Genomic DNA, 22,021 nt, shown 5'->3' on the forward strand with positions numbered 1-22,021 from the left:
ACTGTTAATGAAGTCACGAGGGCTACATCTAGACCCTGCTGCAGCAATCCAGTGAATGAGAGGTAAATGCCTTCATTGCTCTGGGCCTCCATTGATTTGTAAAATGAGTGTTTGACTAGCTTGTGCCTATGGTTCCTTAAATTGTTAAAATCCTATGTTCCATGTACAACGTACTGATAATGTCTTAGTGGATATGTGGATACTATCTTCCTCTTCTCCAGCGTTGCTCCTCTGTGCCACCCGTGGGACAATGGCTCACACTGCTACAGTTTGAGAAAATGGCATCTTCTTTAGGGGACAGAGGTGCACAGTCCTGTGCTTTAGTCCCTGCTACACCTCAACGTAATACTGGATCCTAGTGTTTGCGGTTTGGATCTTGGACAAGTCACTTCCCCTTTAGGGTCTTAATATCTATCTGTAATGAGGATTTTTTCTTATTTTCCTTTTCTAGCTTTAACTCTCTTTTCGGATCTTAAGGTTTGCTTGTTTTTATGTGAGACAGCACAGTTTTTGGTCATCTCACATTCTCAGTGAGACTAGCTAGGTCTTCCTTTCTCTGTTTTTTCCCCCTTCCTGCTGGCAGGAGTTTGGAGAATCTCATGAGCTGCATCTTGTCCCTTGGTTGCATGGCTGCACAATAACAATTCTGCTGAGTATTTGACTGCTGTGCACATGTTCAAAGCTCTTTCATGGACAATCCCTGAGAATCCCTCATTAGGATGAGACCTTGAGGTCTTATCTTGACTTACAATAAAAAAAAAAAGTAGACATGATGCAACTGGTGTGGAGTTTTATTGGTTACAAAACAGATACACAATGATGGGAATCTGAAGGTTAGAGTAGGAAAGTAGAACTTTCAGCTCATTAACTCATACTTTGATTCAAAAAATGCAGCATTATATTAAGATCATTATGGAATGTTTGGTGAGATAGTTACAGAGAAAAAAATGAAAGTTTCTGAGTTTGGTGACTCCAAGGATACCTCGTAGGAGTCACCCAGTTTTGTCTGGGCACGGACTTTCCATTGGGGAAAACAGTTTTCACAATAGGCAGAATCTTCTGTTGGCCTCATGCCAACTTTTGGATCTCATTCACTTGAGAAAGAATTAGTTTTCCATTGATGCTCTCCTGTGTGATGGCCTTGATCTTTGGAGCCACAGATGCTGAAGGAGAGAGCGATGGAAAGGTCACTGCCATATGCCTCCACCATTTTGAGTTGTTCCCACTGTCAGCATCTGAAGACTGTCTATGCCTTACAAAGTGACCACTAAACAATATGGTGGGCTCTGCTGGAGTGGAAAGGGATCTCACCCAGGAAGATGTGTCCTCCCACCCTCCAAGAAATGAGGGTGTCCAAACCATGTCACCTTTTAGATAGTTAAGACCTTCTAGAGGTCAAGACCTTCATCCTTGGCATGCTTGATACAGAATCTAGTCTCTGACAATAAGCACTGGGGGAGTCCTTTCTGCTAATCTGGGCTTTGTAGCACTTGTGCCACAGATTCTATGAGTTCACAGAGCTCTAAATGCCATTCTGGGAACCTCATTGTAAGATCTAAAAAGCATGCTCATGAGGATGGGTGAGAAGCCAGGGGTGTTTATCATAGTCACTGTTTCCAAATATAAGATTTATTTGAATAAATGCTTTGTTGACATATCAGTAAGCTGATTTTAGACCAGAGGGAAGAAATGAAGCCACTAATAGAGATACACAGAGAACTTTGTTAAAATTAAACTTTTCCAATAGTAGATTGGGCCACCCCATCAAGCAATGGGTTCCCCATCATTGAATATGGGTAAGGAGAGGCTGAGGACTATCTGTTGGGATCTTGCAGAGGAGTAGCAGTTAGACCAGCTGTTCTATGATGTTTACTAGAACTACGATTCTCTGAATCCCTAATGCCTTAGAACATGTTTATGATCAGAAAGTGCCACATGTCTTAGACTGTGGTTTCTTAGAACTTTTCTGTGAGATATTAGAGATAATCTGAGAAAATAGGGTCCACAGGTCAGAGATATTTGGGAACACTGGGTTAAACAAAGTAAAGCTTTTATGTTTCTTTCTTTTTCTTGTTCCTTTTCTTCCTGATTGCAGTGCTTATTCTGTCTTTAGCGTACTGAGATGCAACATGACTCTTCATCAAGAGGATAATGGTGCATAGTATTCCCAACTGTTTCTGCCTATAGAACACATCTTTCATAATACATCTATAAAATCTCATGGAACACTAGTGTTCAATAGAATATGGTTTGGGAAACTATGTGAAATCATTTCCTCTTAATTTCCTAGGACTTTAGTAAATAGACTCTGTAACTTAATACAGAGATAGTAATATTAATGATCATTTTATTTACTTGAATGCTTGTAAAGAGCCTTCACATATATGTGTTGGTGAGGACAATCTTGAGAGCTTACTTTGTTCTGTATTATTTAATTTGTTAATTAAAAATTCCTGACCATTTGGGAGTAAAATAAAATTAAACACAGGACACTGGGAGTACAGTAAGGATTATGAGTATTACAGAATGGCTGAACATACTGATTGATTTAAAAAGAGTGGATTCAAACAATGAAAGAAATTTTTTTTACCTTTCACACTTGACTTAGATTCCTCCACTGTCCTATAAAAATGACGAAGAGTAAAGCTCATTTTAGTATTAGCAACAATCACAAAAGTTCCTCAAGCTGAACTAACTTCCTTTGCCTGCTTGGAATTCATAGTTCTTTGATGAGGATAATTGTCTGAGCTCTGTAGTCGCAAGGTCACAAGTTCCTGGGAGAACCGTCCTAGATCCAGAGGGCAATGAGTATGCCTCCCACTGACCCTGGGGTCAAGGGAAGGGTACCAAACCCCCACCATCCTCTCAGCTGGCTGTGGGCTTTGCATCCACTGGGGTCCTTTTTAGGGTCTGGGATCCCTGGGCTTTTCAGGCTGTTCAAAGCTTGGTCTATTAACATTTTATTTATGTACTTAAGAAAAAACCTTCTCTTTCTCTTGAGTCATAGAGTGTATGTGCCCTTTTTGTGGACAGCTGTTGTCATTTCCCCAGGTGGCCAGAAATACCAGGTTGGAAATTTAGACATCTCAATCTTTTACAAACCTTTTCCTGCTGTTAGGCTAAAATATTACCCCCAACCTTCTATTTATTTATTTTTTTTTTGTAGCCAAAGTTGTATGCATTCCCACTGGGAAACACTGCAGCCAAACCTCCTTAGTTATTTTTTTCTAGAGATTTTAATATGTTAATTTTAACTGTTGACCTCAAATCTTAGTGTCTTGGAAGTGATAGTGATCAGTTAGTTACACACTTGCTACTTAATGAAATACAACCTGATATAATATCTTTAGAAGAAAGTCAACATAAGAACCTTTCTTGCTCTAGAGTGATGGCTGCTAACAGAGCCATCTGGTATGTGAGGACATACCCAAGCGCAGGGTGCCCTTTCTGCCACTTCCGTCCTCCTCCCCTGCCAGGCGTTGCCTTACCCCTCGCTCTCTCCCTCCAGGAGCTGGCGGTAGGTGGAGATTTCCTTCTCTAGGTGGGTTTTGATGCCCAGGAGGACCTTGTATTCATTGTTCTGACGCTCCAGGTCATGGCGTAGCTGCATGAGTTCCTCCTCATAGAGGGCGATGATCCGTTGCATGTCCCCGAGCTGGCACGAGTATCTAGACTGGGTCTCCAATAGCATGTTTTCTAAAGCAGATTTCTGAAAAAGGACATATTTCTCTTATGAACTGGCTGATGGCTTGGTTGATTCATTAACATGCTCTTGTTGAGTAGTTAGAACATGCTGAGCACTGTGCTAGGTATCTTGGTGGCTGCTAGGGATGCAAAGATGAGAGAAGGCTGGTTTAGAGGTTTGGGGCTTGGGCGGTGAGGAAATTCAGCAGTGTCAGCATTTTTGAAGTCCATTCTCTGGGCATAAAACCCGTGTCAGGGAGCGCTTGGCGTGGCCGCACTGCTGTAGTGTTTGTTGTCCCCCTTACTCGTTCGGGGTCGGGCGTACGCCGCGCCTTGCCCTGATCTCTCCTAACCTCCTTACGCTCGCACTTGTCTCTGGCCAGACTGAGAGCTCCTGGGGGGAAACAGCAAGGGGGGCTGCTGTCTTTTTGTATTTTTAGAGAAGGATCTCACATAGGGCACCTAGTCACACTTAAATTTCAGACAGGCAATGAATAATTTTTTTTTGGTACGAGTATATCCCAACTGTTGCCCCAGTATTGCATGGCACATACTTAAACTATAAAAAACTTTGTTGTTTATCTGAAATTCAAATTTAACTGGGTATCCTATATTTCAATTTGGCTAAGCTTGCTAGTCCCAAGCAATGTAAGCTGTCTGTGTGCCCTGGTCGTTTCAGCAAATGCCCACCTTCTTGCATCATTCATATTTTCCTCTCTACTAGATTATTCCCATTAGCTTTCAAATAGAATGATTTGTCCCACCTTAAAATTTTTCTTTCAAACCCCCGTCTACCTTCAACTGTCACCCAGTTTCTCTGCTCCCCATCACCTACAGCAAAGCCCCTCAAAGAGCTGTCTATACCTTCTGTTTCAGGTTTCTCTTGACCTCCCTCCAAGGGTCAAGGTTACATAGTCTGTCTCCATTGTTACCTCATGGCTTCCCCTCCCCTCCCCTCCTCTCCCTTCCCCTTTCCTCCCCTCCCCTCCCATCTCCTCCTCTCCTCTCCTCTCCTCTCCCTCTTCTTCCCTTTGTTCACTCACTACAACCACACTGGCTTCCCTGCTGTTCCTCCAATGCTTTGGACACACCTTTGCTTCATAGCTTTTGCAGTAGCTGTTCCCTCCCGCTAAGGTCCCCTTCCCTATAGCTGCATAATGCTCCTCCTTACCATTTTTAGGTTTTTGCTTAACTGTCACCTTAACACTGCCACCTGCCACCTTTTAAAAACGGCAGCTCTTCACCCTGGGCATGCCTTACCTCCCGCTCCCCCCAATGCTTTATTTCTTTGTAGCATGTATTCTACATCTAATGTATTTTGATGCTTTGTGCATTTATTGTTTGTCATCCCCAGTAGAATATAAATTCTTTTATTACTGTAGTCCTTAGTACTTAAAGTAGTCTTTTATTCCTTAGTACTTAAAATAGTGTCAGATAATAATAATGCATGGAAATAGATACAAATGTTCTGCTGACCTCACAGGGTTATTGTGAAACACTGCATGTTAAAATGTTCTGAAAGCTATACAACACTGTAATTATTTCTGTGCTCACTGTCATCACCTTGACAGTGTGCATTTTAAGTGTCTGTTTACCATTACTGATTCCTAAAGTGTAACAGTAATTTACCACGTGCACCTGCAACAAAATGGACTGATTATTTCTCCCCCAGAATGAAGCACTCAGGACTGATATTGATGAATGATTAGAAGATGCAGATAGGCTACAAAGGGAACCAAATGACAGATTTTTAAAAATGAATTTTGAGTGCTATGATACTCATACAGAGCATTTTATAAAAAACTATGGAGATTATAGAAATGACTTACACATTAGTTATATGGTGAACTTACAGTGCACAGCAGGGTAGACATATACATAATGAATGGAACAGTGCTTTAGAGTCAGCCCCTGGGTTTGCCACCAAATCATGCTGTTACCAGAATTTCTCTTTATTGTGGTTTGGTGGGCAGCTTGGTGGTAAGTAGGGACAGCACTGATAGACATTATGGGCATCTAGAGCACCCCCCAAAATCCCACATGGCTTCACCACTGCTGCTTACTGGCTGTGTGACCGTGGCCAATTTACTTAGGCATTTGGAGCTTTGGTTTCCTCATCTCTAAAATGGGGACCCTAAGACCTACCTGGAAAGGTTAATGTGAGGATTGATGACATTTAATAGAAATAGCTCTCCTGCATACCATGTGGCACATGTGGACACCTTGTTAAGTGGTAGCTCTTATTATCATTCATACCATGAACAATTTGGATGGAAAGTGGGGCATGAGAGATGCCCCGGGGAATCGGGGAGATGGGCCCGAGAGATAGGTCAAGCCAAGGAAGGCTTTGTGGAGGAGGTGGTACCGGACCCAGGATATTCCCAGCTCAGACTCACACTGCTGCACTGTGTCTGCAGGTCAATCTCCAGGGCCTGGAAAGTGCGCTTCAGCTCGTGGATGTCACTTTGGTTGCTCTGTACAGCTACTGGAGCGGCTGCGCCCTGGGCGATGGTCGCCGACTGTGAGGCCAAGCAAAGGGCAGAGGCATTAGCATTAGGACCACATGGAAATGGAACCTTGGAGAAGTCAGGGCATCTTTCTTTTACCTGCTCTTTATACCACGCATCCAAGTCTTGATGCTTCTTTTGTATTATACCCTCGTATTCCTGCCTCATATCATCCAGGACCTTAATCAGATCTTCTCCTGGGGTTGTATCCACCTTCACATTGACCTTGAGTTCATTTGGCCCATGACATTCCTCCATTTCCTGTTTAGTAACGGAGAAAGAAAATGAATCTGCTGTGACAGGCCAGAAGTGTGTTGGTCAGCAGCATTTAACAGATCTGTAAAAAATTCAGCTTCTGTGGTTACTACTCTTTTACTGGTTTGGTTTGGTTTTTCAGTTATTATTTGTTAATGATAAAACATTATGTGCTTTCTTTTTCTCTTACAATTTTATAAAATGAAGAATAGTACCAGACAGGTAATCAAATGAACTGTGTGATTAGTGATAATTCTTGGTTGAAGGTGTTTCGCAAAGAATTACACTTACAAAGTGTGCAAAGTGTGCAAAGTACTGTTCAGCAAATGTTCATGGCTGAAGACATGACACAAACAGTTAAATTTTGTCAATGCATTGTGACTGTGTGGGCTGATGCCCACAGGATATCATGAACACCAAGAATCCACAGGAAAGGTCTAATTAACAGCCATTGGCAAACCAGCTGTACAGAAGCTGAGGCTCTTTGATGTTCATAAGCAATTTTGTTTGCCTAAAATGGGTTTTTTTTCTATCAGTTCATCAGAGTCTCAGGGACTTTAGATGGATGGTAACTTAGTCAGTCAAATGCTTCTGGAAATTAGGATTCTTCATTTTTGCCACTAATTCTATTTACTTTTGTTGGTGGCAGATTCTTTTTATTTATTTGTTCCCCAGGTTGGTGCACATCAGGTCATTGAAGGAAGTTCAGTCTCATACATTTATTCTTATGGTATCATTAACAAACAAGTCTAGGTAAGCATTGTATATTAACAAAATTGTTGACTGATTCATTGTTGATTGTGATTATATTTTGGCTGTTGTATTTGACATCTGAGTAGATAATCTTTAGGTTGGAAGAATTAGATATTTATATGCTTCCTTATGGTTATTTAGATTGAAGGACAGTAGGACTGGCATTCAGATGGTGGTTTCTTCTGCAGCTATTGAATCACCTGAAATGTGCAGGTTAAGAGCTGTGCTGGATACTGGGAGCTCCTGGGAAATCCTACCTGCTCATGACGCTTCTTCATGAGGATGAGCTCTTTCCTCAACCCCTCTACCTCCTGTTCCAGGTCTGTTGTGACAATGGTCAGATCATCCAAGGTCTTTCGGAGTCCCTCAACTTCAATTTCCAAATCTTTCTTGAAGGAGTGTTCATTTTCATACCTTGGTTAGAAGGAAGAGAAGAGGACCTCTGTTGTTGGAAGGCCATAGCCTTGTAAGGATTCATCTTAGTTTTGAGGTGAATCTCTTACTTTTTAGGTTTAATGGGAGCAGATGAATACATGCTGTGCATCTTCTATATGTCTTTTTCATGTAGGTTTTTCTATTATGGCAGTTCAATGCTATTTTTTTAAATTAGCAAGAATGAAATAATAAATAGCCATATACACATTACTTAAATATAGCACCCATTAACATTTTGCCTTATTTGCTTCATCTGTATCCTATTTTGTATTTTAAAGTAAATTATACACATTATTATGACATTTTGCTCCTAAATTCAGAAGGGATTTTTTAAGACAAAGATAGTTTTTTAAATAAGCATAATAATATTATTACCCCTAAAAATTAATAGTAACACTTTGATTCTGATCCTCAGTTCATATTTAGATTTCCCCATACCAAAAAGTATACTTTATATCTAAACTTGTTTAACTATGGTCCAGGGGAGCATTTGTTTTTTACTATGCCTTTTAATTATGTTTTAGTAAGACTTGTTTATTTAATAAAATAAGATTATATATGTGGGTAATGGTGAATAACTTTTCCTGCTGCAAAACAGAAACAAGAGCAAGCCAAAACACAAAACAAAAACACCAAACATCTCCCCCACCCCAAAACTGTCAAGAAGGAATTTACTTGAGGCTGAAGTCATCCATTGCCATCCTGGCGTTGTCAATGAGGAGAATGATCCGAGCATTGGTCAGCTTGCCATTCACTATCTGTAAAACACACACCAAGAGTCATTTGGGTCCGACATGCTCACACAGGAGAGCCATATTTCTGCCTTCTAGCTCCTGGATTTATGACTTGGTGGCATAGATGACTTCTTTTTCTGGCAGTGGAACAATGTAAATTCAAATCAGTAAATACTGAGCACTTACTAGGTGCAAAGCATAAGAGTGATTTTACAGTCAGGCTATGGTCTGCAGCCAGCTTCACTGTTTTCTTTCACACGGAACTTTGACAGGCTAGGAGTGATGCCACCGCTGAAAGAATGGCATAGGACCTGGTGAGGGAGTGATTGTTCAAGACACTTCTAACTTTCTAGTCCTGTGGACATATCTTAGTGTTTGGCTGAAGCTCATTCACACCTGCAGATGTTAAAGGAGGTGTAAGTTCTGACCCTATCCTAATTGTGGTCAGATTAGACCACAATTTGGCTCCCTTAAAATACAGTGATTATTTTAGATGAACATAATTCTTCTTTGTGATGTCATTCATTTTCTGATTATCTAAAATAATCAGATACTGAGCAAAATATCACAGGTATAAAGTATCACTGGTATTAGTTTGGCAAACTAATTTTAGAAGTATTTTATAACAGTCATCACATACCACAATTATTTTTTGTCCAAAGTGACAGTAGCCATACACATAACTTGTAGACTTGTATGTATGTGTTTATAAATTATTCCGTGATGAGAATGCCCCAACTGTAGCTATTAAAGTATTAGCTGAGATAGTTCTTTATCACCTAATGTGGCAGCTTAAGGAAATTTAACTGTGTTAAAGCCTCTGGTTAAAGACTTTTACTAGATGTTTATATACCTTTTCACTTTAAAATAAAAATATTGTTCAAGTTTCTACCTGAGCAGTTGTGTATACATCTATGATTTGTAAACAATTTTAAGTAGTTGGAATCAGAGAAATAGTGCACATTTGATATATGTCAGTCTTTGGAAAAATTGAGTGGAAGATCTCTCAATGTCAAAAGTGTAATACTACTTTTGTACCAATTATAATGAAGTAGGAACCGGGAGATTTTCTTTTCACTTCGTGTTACTGACCGTCAGCATGAACTTGGGCCACTCTGTTTCCCAAGCTTCAGTTTCGTCATCTGTTAAATTAGGAGTTTGTACTAAAAATGGGTAGCCTTAGAGATCCTTCCTCTAAGCTTCTGTAATTTAAACTTTTAAAATTTGGATCCAGAGAATTCTATGATATTCCCATTGTATTAATACAGATAATTCCTTTATTTAGAAAGGATTTTCTTAGGATGAAGTTATACCTTAATACAAAGGCACCTTTCAAAAATATGGTCCTATTTAAAGCTCCACTGATTACTTGGAATTTGGTATCATGAATGCACAATAGCAGGATTCAGAGGTGGTAATAACATGGTCTGGAATTCAAAGAGCAGGGTCTGGGGTGCTGCTCTAGCACCCACAAGCTGAGTGAGCTTGCTAAATCTCAGTTTCTTCATGCATAAAGTGGCAGTAATAATAACAGCCACTTTATCAAAGAGTTACAAGAATTAGAAGAGATTGAATAAAATAATGTAAAATTCTTGGCATATTCTGAGCTTGCGGTAGACACTGAAAAATCAGTTGAAGCTAAATTAATTCAGAAAAATCTTAAGTGTTAAGTTTCCTCTTTCAAAATCTATCTCTTTTGTAGTCAGAGCCAATGTTTGCATTGGACAGATCCCAGGTTTTATGTGTTGAGATGCATCTTCACACTTTTGATGTTTGTGATTTCTTCCCTTGGTGACTTGCAGATGGCCCTGTGACTCTTTCTTTGCTCTAAAAAAGGATTCTATAGATATTTCCTCATCTCTCTTCCACAGTGCTGCTGCTTAGGAACTCAGGCTCTTTATTCTCTGTGTCATCTCAGCTCATGGGAAATGAAAAGGAGCTCCATCCAAAAAGCCCTGGGGGACCCTGCGGTTAGCCTTACTTGTGCGCTGAGGTGTTGGTTAACATCCAGAGAAACCACACATTATGTATTCCACAGAACCAGAAAATCAGAAATGAGCCCCATTTGTGGGCTCATTTGGCTTTTCTGAGTTAAATTGGTAATGTATCCATTGCATAGTGCACATTGAAAGTCTGATTCTCCCAGCCAGGCTTCTCATAGTACAATGAGTATTGAGTTCTGAAGTACACTTGATATGGAGCACCTTTGAAAACCAAGACTATTTCCCCTGTTTGGGCTTACTTGATACAATATTATGATAGAGCCACTATTTCTGAGACATCCTTCACGGTAATGAATGGATGAGGATGGATTGAGAAATAATGTATGAGGCATAGGTTTTGCACTGTGTGTTGTAATTAATCACCTGGATTCTCCCCAAGGCCCTGAGTTCACTCTTTTAAAAAAAGAATCCAGTTGGTGCATTAGTGAAGCATTGATGCTTCAGGGTGTGTAATCTCATACCAGGAAGAGGAAAATAGAATTTTTGACTATGGTCGAAAGTGTCAAATTGGCACTAAGGTGCCAAATATAGCACTATAGAAAACGATTCTAAATTCCTATGACTATGTCCAACTGTTTTTAAAGGATTGGATTAATTTTTTAACTCAATTTCTTATAGACTTTTTGAGTAACATTTAATATCCCTAAGGTGGGGGCAGGAGAATGCCGTATCTACTCAGAGCATTTCATCAAGTCCCAGGAAGGGCCAGCCCTGGGTTCCTGTGGCACCTCTCTGCGCCTCTGTTTTCTCACCTGCAAACAGGAGACGTCAGGCTGGATAGACAACCTCATCTTTAAAAAGTTGTTTTCGTTAAACACAGAGAAAATACAACTGAAATAAATCCAGAAAACAGTGGAATGCGAAGCTGAAGAAGCTTCCTATTTAAGGTCGGAATCAGAATTTGGGGCCACCTGGAGGGTGGGCAAGCCGCCTCCGCTTTGTCTTTGCGCTCACACGCGTTTCTCAATTCTGTTCCAAAGAATTTATAGACAACCACTTGGTCTCCTTATCTATAAATTGGGGGTAAAAATCCTTGCTTCACAGAATGAGGTCATGTGTATGAAATGTGTGCTATATGATTAGCAATGCTAAGGTAATGCCTTATCTTTATTAATAAACAGTATTATTTTTATATGAGGTAGGCCAGTTGGTGCCATGCTGTGTGTAAATTGCAAGGCCTTTAGAAACAGACCTGGGTTAGAATCCCACTTCTGTCTCTTGCTGGTGGTTTTGGATGGCTACTTCACTTTTCTGAGCTTCAGTCTCTTTATAATATTGTTTTGAGAATTAAATCAGGTGATATAAAACATTTCTGTGGTTGCAGAAAGCTTTTGGACAGTGCTGGCATGTGTATGAATTTCCCAACCTGATGGCTGGCATACAATAAATGCTCAATAACTGTTTTCCCTTTCTGCCCTTTTCCCTCTGCTGTGAGGTAGTGAATTACCTGACCAGGTCTAACCTCACATTTCCTTTGGGAGTGATGTTCTCAGTGGTCCATTTGCAAAAATCACCTATTCTCAACATTTTAAAACCAAAGCAACTTAATATGAATGCAAAAATATGGTGAGGTTTGTTGAGTCACCTTGTTTTTTTTTTTTATAACGACAAACATGTACTATATAGTTAAGGTAGTTACACAGTCAGTTATTAGGTTGATTATTCAATAATTAGGGTTCATTATGAGGACAGATCTATGTTATCTTGATTGGTCCTTCCTACATTCAAGCAAAGATGGCTGAGTGTTGAGAAAAGGTACCACATTAGGTTTTGAAATCTGTGATGCCCTTTCTAGGAGATGTTAAATCATAATCTTACAAGGAGATTTTTGGGACTGTTTTATGTGAGAGGAAGTTATGGAGCTTTAAAAAAATAACCTATGACAAGACTGGATTCTCTCTACTTCTAACCAATGTTAATCTGATGTCCCAGAAGGTATAAGTTTAGTTTTTCTAAGGTTTGGTTAAAAATGTTACTTATTTTTTAAGACATCTCCATAACCCATCTTAACTCTAAGATTCCAAAAGTTATGTTCATTTATTAATTTTTTCTAGCAATGTACCATTTTCAGAATTGTGAGCAGCTAGAACTCAGAAGTTCTAGCAGCCCCAAGAGGAAATATCCAGGGATGTCACAATGACGTGTCTGCTGGTGGAGTGACAGCTTTCAGGTGTGATCTCCAGTCTAGTCTAACTGAGCCTTTCTTTGATGGATAATCACACTATTACCAGGATTTTCAGGTGGAGCAGAACTGATGTAATGAGAAAGTAAATGCTTTCTTGTGCCTTGTGCACTGAATGTGAGGAAGAAATATCAGCCTGTATCATTACTATTATATCACTGGATCATAAATGATACTGGACAGCACTGGTTGCCTTACATTTTTTACATTTTCCACATAATTTATGTATAGGAAATTGAATATACAAAACAGACTTTCCAAAGTACAAATTTAAGGTATAATAAGAAAATATTCTCGAATACCTTCATTTACAGTTACTTTAAGCTCTTTTACCATTTTCCTGGAAATTGTCTTTTTTACTGATTTCTCCTCTGGGTCCCCTGGAAATGCAGCACCCCTCCAGTTCTAGAGTCACCCAGGATCTTACCAATCTTACCTCCTCCTGTAAACGACTGACGTTTTCCTCATATTGGGAGTAATCTTGCTTATTGCCAGGATCTCTCTGCTGATGCCACTTCAGGATGTGATTTTCAAGCTTCACATTGGCCTCCTCCAGGGCACGTACCTTTTCTAGGTAGGAGGCCAGGCGGTCATTGAGGTTCTGCATCATCTCCTTCCCATTTCCACCTAGGAGGGAACTGCCTCTTCTAAACCCCCACGACCCTCCAGGGGACAGGCAGCTTGGCGAGGTGAAGGAAAGGGAGATGCGGACACCTCCTGCTCCCCCATGGACGCTGGGAGCTCTGGGCAAGCTCCCTGGCCTGCCCTGGCTGCCCCCCGTGCCGTGGAGGGAGCCCGAGTGGGTCTGGCGGAAGCTGTGTCTGGAGGTCATGGTCCCATCCGTGGGGCACAGCTGGGCGCTGCTTCACTCCCTGGCACCGCAGAACTGAGCTGCCCCGGACTGCCTTGGATGATTTTATGCCTTTCGTTGTGGGAGTTCCCTCCTCTGACAACTGTACCAACAAGATCGTATCATTGTGCAACATGTGTTTCCTCTTGGTCAATCCTGAAGTGCCCCTGGGCCTTCACACACATTGTTGTTTAGAGCCACATCAATATACCAGTTTGCTTCTCCCTTCCATTTGTAACCCAGAGGTGTGGCTTGTGACATTCATTAGGTGGGTATTAGTCTCAGGTGTCTTTCTAGTCTTTCTGTGGAATTTTTCCATTGTCCATTTATCTGAAAAGGGTAGATTAAAGTCCATAAAAAACTTATTTGGTATAGCAAAGGTTTCCTTTTAAGAAGTCGTCATTAAACAAACAGACCCCCACCATTCCCTGGTGACCCCCCAATAAGTAAACCCCAGCTGCAAAGTGAGGGTGGGAGAGACTCCTAAGGGAAGACTGAGATCAGAACAGAATCTCAGGTCCTAGAATAAAAATATTCATGCTGAGGAAATGAAGGATGTTCTGATTATCTGATGCCTTTGTGGCAGTCCCTGTTTGGTGGAAATTAATTTCAAAGGAATCATTCTTAAGAACAAACCCTCAATTATAATTAATTAATGAATGAGCCTTCCACTTCCAGGGTGCCTTTCATCCCCAGCACACCTCAAAACCAAACAGCCTGGTCTGCGCTCAGGACTTCGCTGGGCTTCTGGGAGGAACGCAGCCTTTGTTACCTGGCCAGCAGCCCCGTCCCAGCTGAACCCTGGGAAGGTTGGGCTCTGTGTGTCTGTGACCTGCAGAGGGGATGGAGGAACACAGGAAACGTGCCATGGGTTGTCTGAGGTGCTTGAGGAATGTTACGCTTTGTTTGCCAAGGTAAAGATTAGGAACAAATAAAGAAATACTCTGGGGGTGGGGAGCCATGTGCTGGGGTTACTGGCAATTAGATTTAAAGGAGACTTAGAAATAAGATGACAGTATCAAAAGAAACTTCAGTATTCCTTGGTCCAAGTCACTATTTTACAGATGAGGAAAACTGAATTTGGTTATGGCAGAGGACAGATTGTGGGTTAGTGGCAAAGCCAGGGGGTGATTCTTTCTGCCACATGGCACTTTATCATTGAGTTGAATCTCGATGGAGCCTGTGCAGCACTTCTCTTTTATAATGGTGATAATGGGACTTCCCAGTTTACATAGCCTTCAATATTTTTAAATTTAATTTGCACAACAGTTGGTGTAGCCAGGCAAGGGTTATTGTTCCCATTCTACAGATAAAGAATCAGGCTCATGGAGGTGAATGAGTCAGAGCTGATTTTCATGTGCAGTGTAATTCAACCAGTGAATTTGCAGGTGTCACAGTCTTGGTCTGTGCTGTTGCTGCTGCTTGCAGAGTCTGCTCGTGCTGCCCCTGCCTGTACCGATGCCTTCAAGGCATCGTTTAGGGGTTACCTCCTTCACCAATTTTTGTCTGAATTTTCCCGAATGAGCTGGGTGCCTTTTCTATGAGGAAACTGCCTCTTTCCGGTCCCAAGATCCTCCAGAAGGGGCATATACAGCACGGTATCCCCGCCCCACCATGGAAGCTCAGAGCCCCCCAGCTAGGCACAGCCACCTCCTGGACCTGAGTCCATCCCTATTCTGTCACTTACCACATTATACTGCCTTTATTAGTTTCATCTGGGACTGTAGGCTTCTTGAAAGCAGGGGTTCCCTGTCTTCCCTCTTTCAGGCACCAAAGTCTGGCAACAAAACGTTGCAAAAGTCCTCTGGAGTTTCCTCATCTCACTGTGCGCAAGATGGAAAGATTTAGCTGAGGCTAAAGGAAGCAGCCATATGGGTGGGTGCTTTAGGGTGTGCCCTTTGGAAATGTCCTACCGTCACTTACATCTCTGAACATGAGAAAAAGACAAAAGGAAAACAAGATAAAAATAAAGCAAATGAAGGTAACAGAGATTTGTTTAGACGTGTTGGCAAGCAGTGTTCTGATGGATGCAGATGGTTCCTGATCATTTGTTTTGACTCAAGGTTAAGATCGATTCTGTTTTTGTTCACATGACCCCAGCCTCACACATGAGAACGCCCATCTGTGGGACGTGAAAGGGCTGGCTGCTCTCTGCTTTCCTGAACTCTCTCACAGTAACCTGCAAAGAATCGATCATTTCCCTGCGCATGTTTGAGTGGCAGTGACTTATTAGCCCCATGAATTTGGTCCATGAATCATTTTACACCAGTATGTGGGAGTTTGGATTTATAGGAGTTGGCCTTGAGCAAAATATTTCTTGTATTAGAACTGGATCAGGGTAGGAGAAAATTGGTGGTGATATTTGAGAGGATTGGGGAGAAGTGACTTCTTTCAGAACTGTCATATAGTGATTTTCCTTGTAACTTTCAATGTGTGGAATTCCACTGGATTTTAAAAGGAATGGTTTTTGTTTTTGATAAGAAAGATACATGCTTATTATAAAAAAATACAAACAATGCATGAAATTTAAGAAAAAAGATTTAAAAAATTCCTAATTCCACCATTGGTAAAATTTGGTGAACATTATTTCAGATACTCTTTATTTGTATATATTGGTAGACATATGGATGGTTAGAATAATTTTAGAAAAATGAGCTCATACAGTTTATTTCTGAAGAATTAAGTTAATTAAACATTTTATTGACAAGAAACTAAAATGAATTCACTTTAGTTACATTTTCAGTAGGATTTTAAACTTTCATCACGTTCTTTTAATTTCACAATTTTTATTGAGAATAAAATGACCTGCCAGGGTCAGTATTTGTGGAACCACAGAGCTGGAAAGAAGTCCAACTGGAAAGAAGCTGCCATTTGTGGCAGCTTTCTGCTTTTAGGTAGGTCAGCTGACAATTGCTGAGCTTATTTTAAAACTGTTTTTGAGTAACTCAAATGATAAAGTCTCAACATTTGCTCATCCCTTCTGGTTGGTGAGCATTCATCTCTGATACAGTTTCATTGATTTTTTTTTTGTGTGTGTTTGTATGGAGTTCCAATTGCTCAGAATCTAAATTATTCTTTTTTTGCATGACATCAGCTAGAAGATTAGGAAGTTTCACATTTGATTCATCTTTCTGATAAACTGAGATGTTGTCATTAAAAGGGAATGGGTATTTTGCAGGAGAGGTTGGGTGGTGAGTTAATGGGGTTACATGTGGGTATAAGAGGTCAGAAGGGTGCCCTGTCAACAGTTATTTGTCATTAACTTGGAGCACAGTGTGTTTGTGCCTTTTAAAGATGGTTGTTCCATCACTGTAGGTACCCCCTTCTTTATAGTGAGAGAAGAATGGCCCAAACAATTCCCAGATAGATTTTTATAATGTATGACATTTCAGGACAGGTGAGTAGTAGATCTGCTATGCGATTATCCTATGATTTGAAGGTCACATGAAGAGATTAGACATTTATAGAAATGAAACCCAGCTTTTGCCAGGCCAGACATTTTATAAGTGCCTAAGTGTGTCAAACTATGGCCAAATAAAAATAAAATTTTCTCATATTTAATTTTTCCAGGAAAAAGGGGCCAAGAGATAGAAGGTTTAAGTTAAGAAATACTCAATATAGTATTTCCGACCTAGAAGACAAGAGCTAGTCAACTTAAAGTTGCTTCCAGATAGTATCTGTATATATTGACTGATAACACAAGGACAAATAATTAAAAAAAAATACACAGGCAAAAAGAGTTTTAAGATCACAGAGGGAAGTTTTCTCAAATGGTAGGTAATGAGACATCTGTGTGGGAAACCCTTCTTAATCTGACTTTTCAAAGAGGGAAAGAGTTTGACAGAATGAAGACGTAGACAGAGCCTTCTAAGTGACCACAAGTAAATGGCACTGGTGGCTTTAAGAGAAGGGTTAGGAAATTTGAAGAAGAGAAGATATCAGAATAAATATAAAGCAAATATCAAGTAAGTAAGGTCTGTATTGACAGGTCTAAGGTCCTAGTCTGTATTGGCATACTTAGGAGCAATTGGGAACATAAAAAATGAAAGGCATGTTTGCTGAGCAAACTGCTTGTCAAGCAGCTGCCTAGTCATCACAGCACTTAATTGCCAGGAAGCTAAAGGCCCAGGCTGTGGCGACTCGCTTTGATTCCATGATTCTTCTGGCTTCTAGAGGGCTGTGGCAGGCCCTCCACAAATGTTTGTTGGCCTTGGTCTTGGGAAGAATATAAAGAGTATAAATGTGTGGAATAGCTAAGTTATATAGAAATGAGAAGGAAAAAGAGAGATGATTGTGGGCAAGTGTAGTTAAAAAAGATAAGCTCTCTAGTGGAGTGGGTACTTAGGGGCTTTCCTGGTTGGGAAGGAGGAAGAGGTCCCAGGAAATAAAATCAGGAAGAATGGCTGGGAAGGAAAGACACATTCTCTAGAATTTCCCAGATTCTGGGTTCTGCTGACTTTATTGTTTTACATGTTCTCCCACCCTTGTATTTCTTGTAAGGTAGTAGTTAGATGTAAAGGGTTTGTTAGATTCAGGTTGGACATTTTTGGCAAGAATGCTTCATAGGGCATGTTTGTACTTCCTATCTTTCATGTTTAACAAAGTCTTATATCAGCCTTACTTACTTGATCATAGATGCTTAAGCTCCTGTAGCTTTTTTATCCATTGGGAAAATTTCCCAACTGAAGAAACAAGACAGTGTTTCAATGTAAGCTGAATTTTTAATCTTGGAAGTTAGTAAAATCTCTAAAACTGGAGGCAAAATTTTCTCTGTTCATATGTTCACTCTTCTGAGGTGAGGTTATAGCTTTCATTAACTTTTCGAAGGAGTATACAGTAGTCCTGCTTTACCCATGGTTTCTCTTTCTGTGGTTTCTATTATCTGAGGTCTGGAAGCAGATGACCCTTCTTCTGATGTATGGTCAGAAGGTCAGTAGTAGCCTAACACTATGTCTCAATGACTATGTCATTCACTTCATTTCATCTAAGCATGTAGGCATTTTATTATCTCACATCATCACAAGAAGAAGGTTGAGTACACTGCAGTAAGATATTTTGAGAGACCATATCCCCATAACTTTCATTGCAGTATATTGTAATTATTCTATTTATTAGTTATTGTTGTTAATCTCTTACTGTGCTTATCTATTAAACTTTATCATAGGTGTGTATGTATAGAAAAAAACATAGTATATATAGGGTTCAGTACTATCTGTGGTTAGAAGCATCCACTGGGGTTCTTGCAACATATCCCCGAGCATAAGGGGAGACCACTGTACGCAGAACTGCCTTGTTTCATTGTGTTTTGCTTTATTGTGCTTTGCAGGTACTGCGTTTTTTTTACAAATTGAAGGTTTGTGCCAACCCTGTGTCAGGCCAGTCTGTCGGTGCCATTTTTCCCACAGTTCACTTCCTGTCTCTGTGCCACATTTTGGTAATTCTCATAGTATTTCAAACTTTCATCATAATTATATTTGTTATGGTGATCTGTGATCAGTGATTTTTTACGACTTGCTGAAAGCTCAGATGATGGTTAGCATTTTTGGCAATAAAGTACTTTTAAATTAAGGCATATACATTGTTTTTTAGACATAGTGCTGTTGCACACTTAATAACCTAGTATAAACATAACTTTTTTATGCTCTAGGAAACAAAAAATTCATTTGGCTTGCTTTATTGTGGTGGTCTGGAGCTAAACCTGCAGTATCTCCAAGATGCCTGTAAAAAGAAAAAGTTAGGATCCAGTGATGTAAAACTTTAAAGGTTCCTTCTCTCTGTTGACCTCTAGTTGCTAATAAAATGTTTATATAGGAACATAATAATTGGACTTTAAAATGAACTATATTTATTATTTGTCTCATACCCATCATTTTACAGACAGGAAATGAAAGGGAAGTACTTCCTGCAAGGGACTGGGGTCAGTTAATAGCAGAGCTAGGATTGGCAGCAGGAGTCTATGATACTGTTGTGGAACAACTTATTCTCTCTACTTTGTTATTATTTTTTTACATATAGAGATGATGCTTTAGGTTTACTGAAATGTTTGCAGTTGTGGGCTGTTCATTTGCCAGCTATGTTGAAAACGTTTCTATTACTTTTCTTTCCAACCCCTAAATTATACATTTTGTTTCTGATTCCATTGTTGGTTAAAGTCCACAACCAAAAATAATTGAGAGCTACAATCCTCTAATTTAATTCACTTAGTTATTTTTTAATTGAGACTTTTCTTTAGAGGAGCTCTGATTCTGTGACTAGAGACTAATGATGTCTTTCCTGCCTTCTCAAGGATCCTTCAGTCTACGGATATGGGTGTTTTGTTTTGTTTTGTTTGCAAATACAGTGCTCTGCAAGTAACACAACTGTTGTGTGAGGGTCACTGTTCTGGGGTGCTGAGGAGCAGTTACCATGGATCTTTACCCATTAATACCTTAATTTAGAGTTGCCAGTTTTCAGGGAGACACAGCAATTTAGTATCACCAGCAGCAGAGAAAACCGATTTTCTTGGTTGTCAGGATCTTTTCACCTGGTACCCATGAAGTTGTCATCATTTGAATGACACATCTGTCATTCAGTACCTTAGTGTGAAGTTTGGAGAAGAATGGATTGGCCTATCCTATGATACTGGGAGTTGAATCTCATTCATCACTATCACCTTTAAAAAAGGAGGCCTATCCTTCTCTCTCACTTACCAACTTTACATTTCCCTGTATGGCCCCGGAAGATGACTGGTTAGCCAGAGACGGGTAAGATTCCTCAAGGGAGGAACAACCTAAGACAGGCACAGTCGCAGGGGGGTCATCAGGTGAGAAATTGGGGATCAACAGAGGTGAGGCGTAGAACCTCACCCCCCCTGTTCTGAGAGAAATCTTCGGCATATGTGGATGTTTTATTGCCCTTGTCTAGCTTGGATTAACACATAGTCTACAGGCACACACCTGATCATCTACATTTGCTCTCTTACAACACTAAACTATGTTTTCTACCTTTATCTTGTATCTACCTACCACTTCAGCATTTTATTAAAAATAATAATAATAAAGAGAGAAATGTGGTATCCACATATAAATCAAATATAAAAATCAAATGAGTATTCATATTTGAACTGACTGTTTATAGTTCATAATGCATGAGCAAAACCGAAGGTTTCTGTGATGGCTGCCCTTGTACTGTTCACCATGTAAGAACTTATTCAGTATGTAAGAATTTGTTCTCCATGTAAGTAAGAACTTGTTTGTTATGCCTCAGAAGATTGGAGACTGACGAAAATTAGGCTTGGGGTGGATTAATGATTGTGCATTGAGCATTGACTCCCCTATACAGAATTTTATTGTTGTTAACAACCATTTGATCAATAAATATGAGAGATGCCCTCACAAAAAAAAAAAAAAAAAAAAAAAGTACACACTTCCAATGGTAAAATAATAAGTGACCGGGATGTAATGAATATAGTCAAGATATTGTAACAGCTTGGTATGGTGATAGCTGGTACCTAGAATTGTCATGTATATAAATGTTGAATCACTATGTTGTACACCTGAAACTAATGTAATGTAATACTGTATGTCAACTACCCTTCAATAAAAAATAATTATCTACAAACAAACAAACAAACAAACAAAAAAGCTATTAAAAGAAAAATTCCTTAAAAAAAAAAAAAGAGGAGGCCTATCTCCTCCCTTTTTCCAGCTTCCTTTTCCAACTGACACCAAACCTCTCTGAGAAGGTAAGAGGTGTGCCAGCCAGATAACTTCTTTGAAAGGAGTGCCAGGGCGGTGTGGCATAAGCCTGGTCTTAGAAAGAGCCTTAGTCCTTTTGCTTTACCTTGGCATGCCACCAGATCTGTTGGGGTGATTTTGTTCATTTAAGGCTACAAAAGAAAAACCGATCCCACTAGTGGGTGGGGAGTGCTAGCACAAGACTGAAATGATTCTTCTCTTTTTTTCTCTTCTTTTTATCATCTTAATCCAAGAAATATGATAGACAATCTAATGAATCCCTAGACAAAGGCTGTTGCCACTGATAATCCTTGAAGTAACCTGCACTTTGGCCCTAGTGCTCACTGGGTGTTACTTTCTTCTGCCATTTAAGGAGACATTTTGAGTAACTGGTGTTGATTTGCTGAGACATCATCTCATACAATTTACTGCAATCTTGTCCTGGTAAGTTTTACCTTTAGCCCAGTGTGGTTCATGTTGTAGCAACATCAGTGTATGGAGGGCTCTGGGAAGGGCCTTGCACCCCAGAATTTTTCCCCACTTGACAGTTGTTGATGCCTGAAATTCAACCATTTATTTGTTTGGTTCACCAAAATATTGCTTCCTATTAAAAAAAATGTAATGTATTGTTCACCTTTTCATGCATGCATCCATCCACCCATCCAACAGATACTGAATACCTCATCTCAGTGACAGGAACATGGAGAGCAAGTGAAGAAGGAGGCGGAGATGAAGCTAGTAATGCACACAGGTGCTGGGACACTCCAGGCTTTCTCAACTCTCAGTATTTTGGTCTTCAACATAAGAGCCACAGAAAACCACAGAATGTTTTTAAACAGGAGAGTGTGTGATGATCATATTTGTGTTTTTAAAAGATGACCTGGCTGCCTTGTGGAGAGGGAA

The 22,021-nt window shown here is 40.0% G+C and overlaps 1 protein-coding gene and 1 long non-coding RNA gene across 3 annotated transcripts in view; one reads left to right on the forward strand and one right to left on the reverse strand.

Annotated features, from left to right (window-relative positions):
• Nucleotides 1–22,021, forward strand: part of LOC118911155 (uncharacterized) — a 118,587-nt gene that overhangs the window by 73,128 nt on the left and 23,438 nt on the right. The gene's annotated exons all lie outside the window — the stretch shown is intronic.
• KRT23 (keratin 23) lies at nucleotides 774–13,457 on the reverse strand. 2 transcript variants are annotated; one of them, XM_036882829.2, is made up of 8 exons: nucleotides 12,990–13,457; nucleotides 8,310–8,392; nucleotides 7,457–7,613; nucleotides 6,291–6,452; nucleotides 6,081–6,203; nucleotides 3,489–3,709; nucleotides 2,591–2,622; nucleotides 774–1,163 (listed from the first exon to the last, which is right to left on the reverse strand). In XM_036882829.2, exons 1-8 carry the CDS (start codon nucleotides 13,383–13,385, stop codon nucleotides 1,069–1,071), a joined length of 1,269 nt encoding a protein of 422 aa, XP_036738724.2. In that variant the 5' UTR covers nucleotides 13,386–13,457; the 3' UTR covers nucleotides 774–1,068. The 2 variants fall into 2 exon arrangements, with proteins under 2 accessions (XP_036738724.2, XP_036738723.2); XM_036882828.2 differs by having other exon boundaries at nucleotides 12,981–13,457.

Source organism: Manis pentadactyla, chromosome 4, assembly GCF_030020395.1.
Source record: "Manis pentadactyla isolate mManPen7 chromosome 4, mManPen7.hap1, whole genome shotgun sequence".
In the NCBI taxonomy this organism is placed as follows: domain Eukaryota; kingdom Metazoa; phylum Chordata; class Mammalia; order Pholidota; family Manidae; genus Manis; species Manis pentadactyla.

Coding starts and splice junctions, on each gene's coding strand:
- KRT23 (XM_036882828.2), bottom strand. CDS start 13,385: ATGACCTCCAGACACAGCTTCCGCCAGACCCACTCGGGCTCCCTCCAC. Junction 8,393..12,980: donor TACAGGAGGAGGTAAGATTG/GTAAGATCCTGG, acceptor TGTGTTTTACAG/ATAGTGAATGGCAAGCTGAC. Junction 7,614..8,309: donor ATGGATGACTTCAGCCTCAA/GTAAATTCCTTC, acceptor CTTCTAACCAAG/GTATGAAAATGAACACTCCT.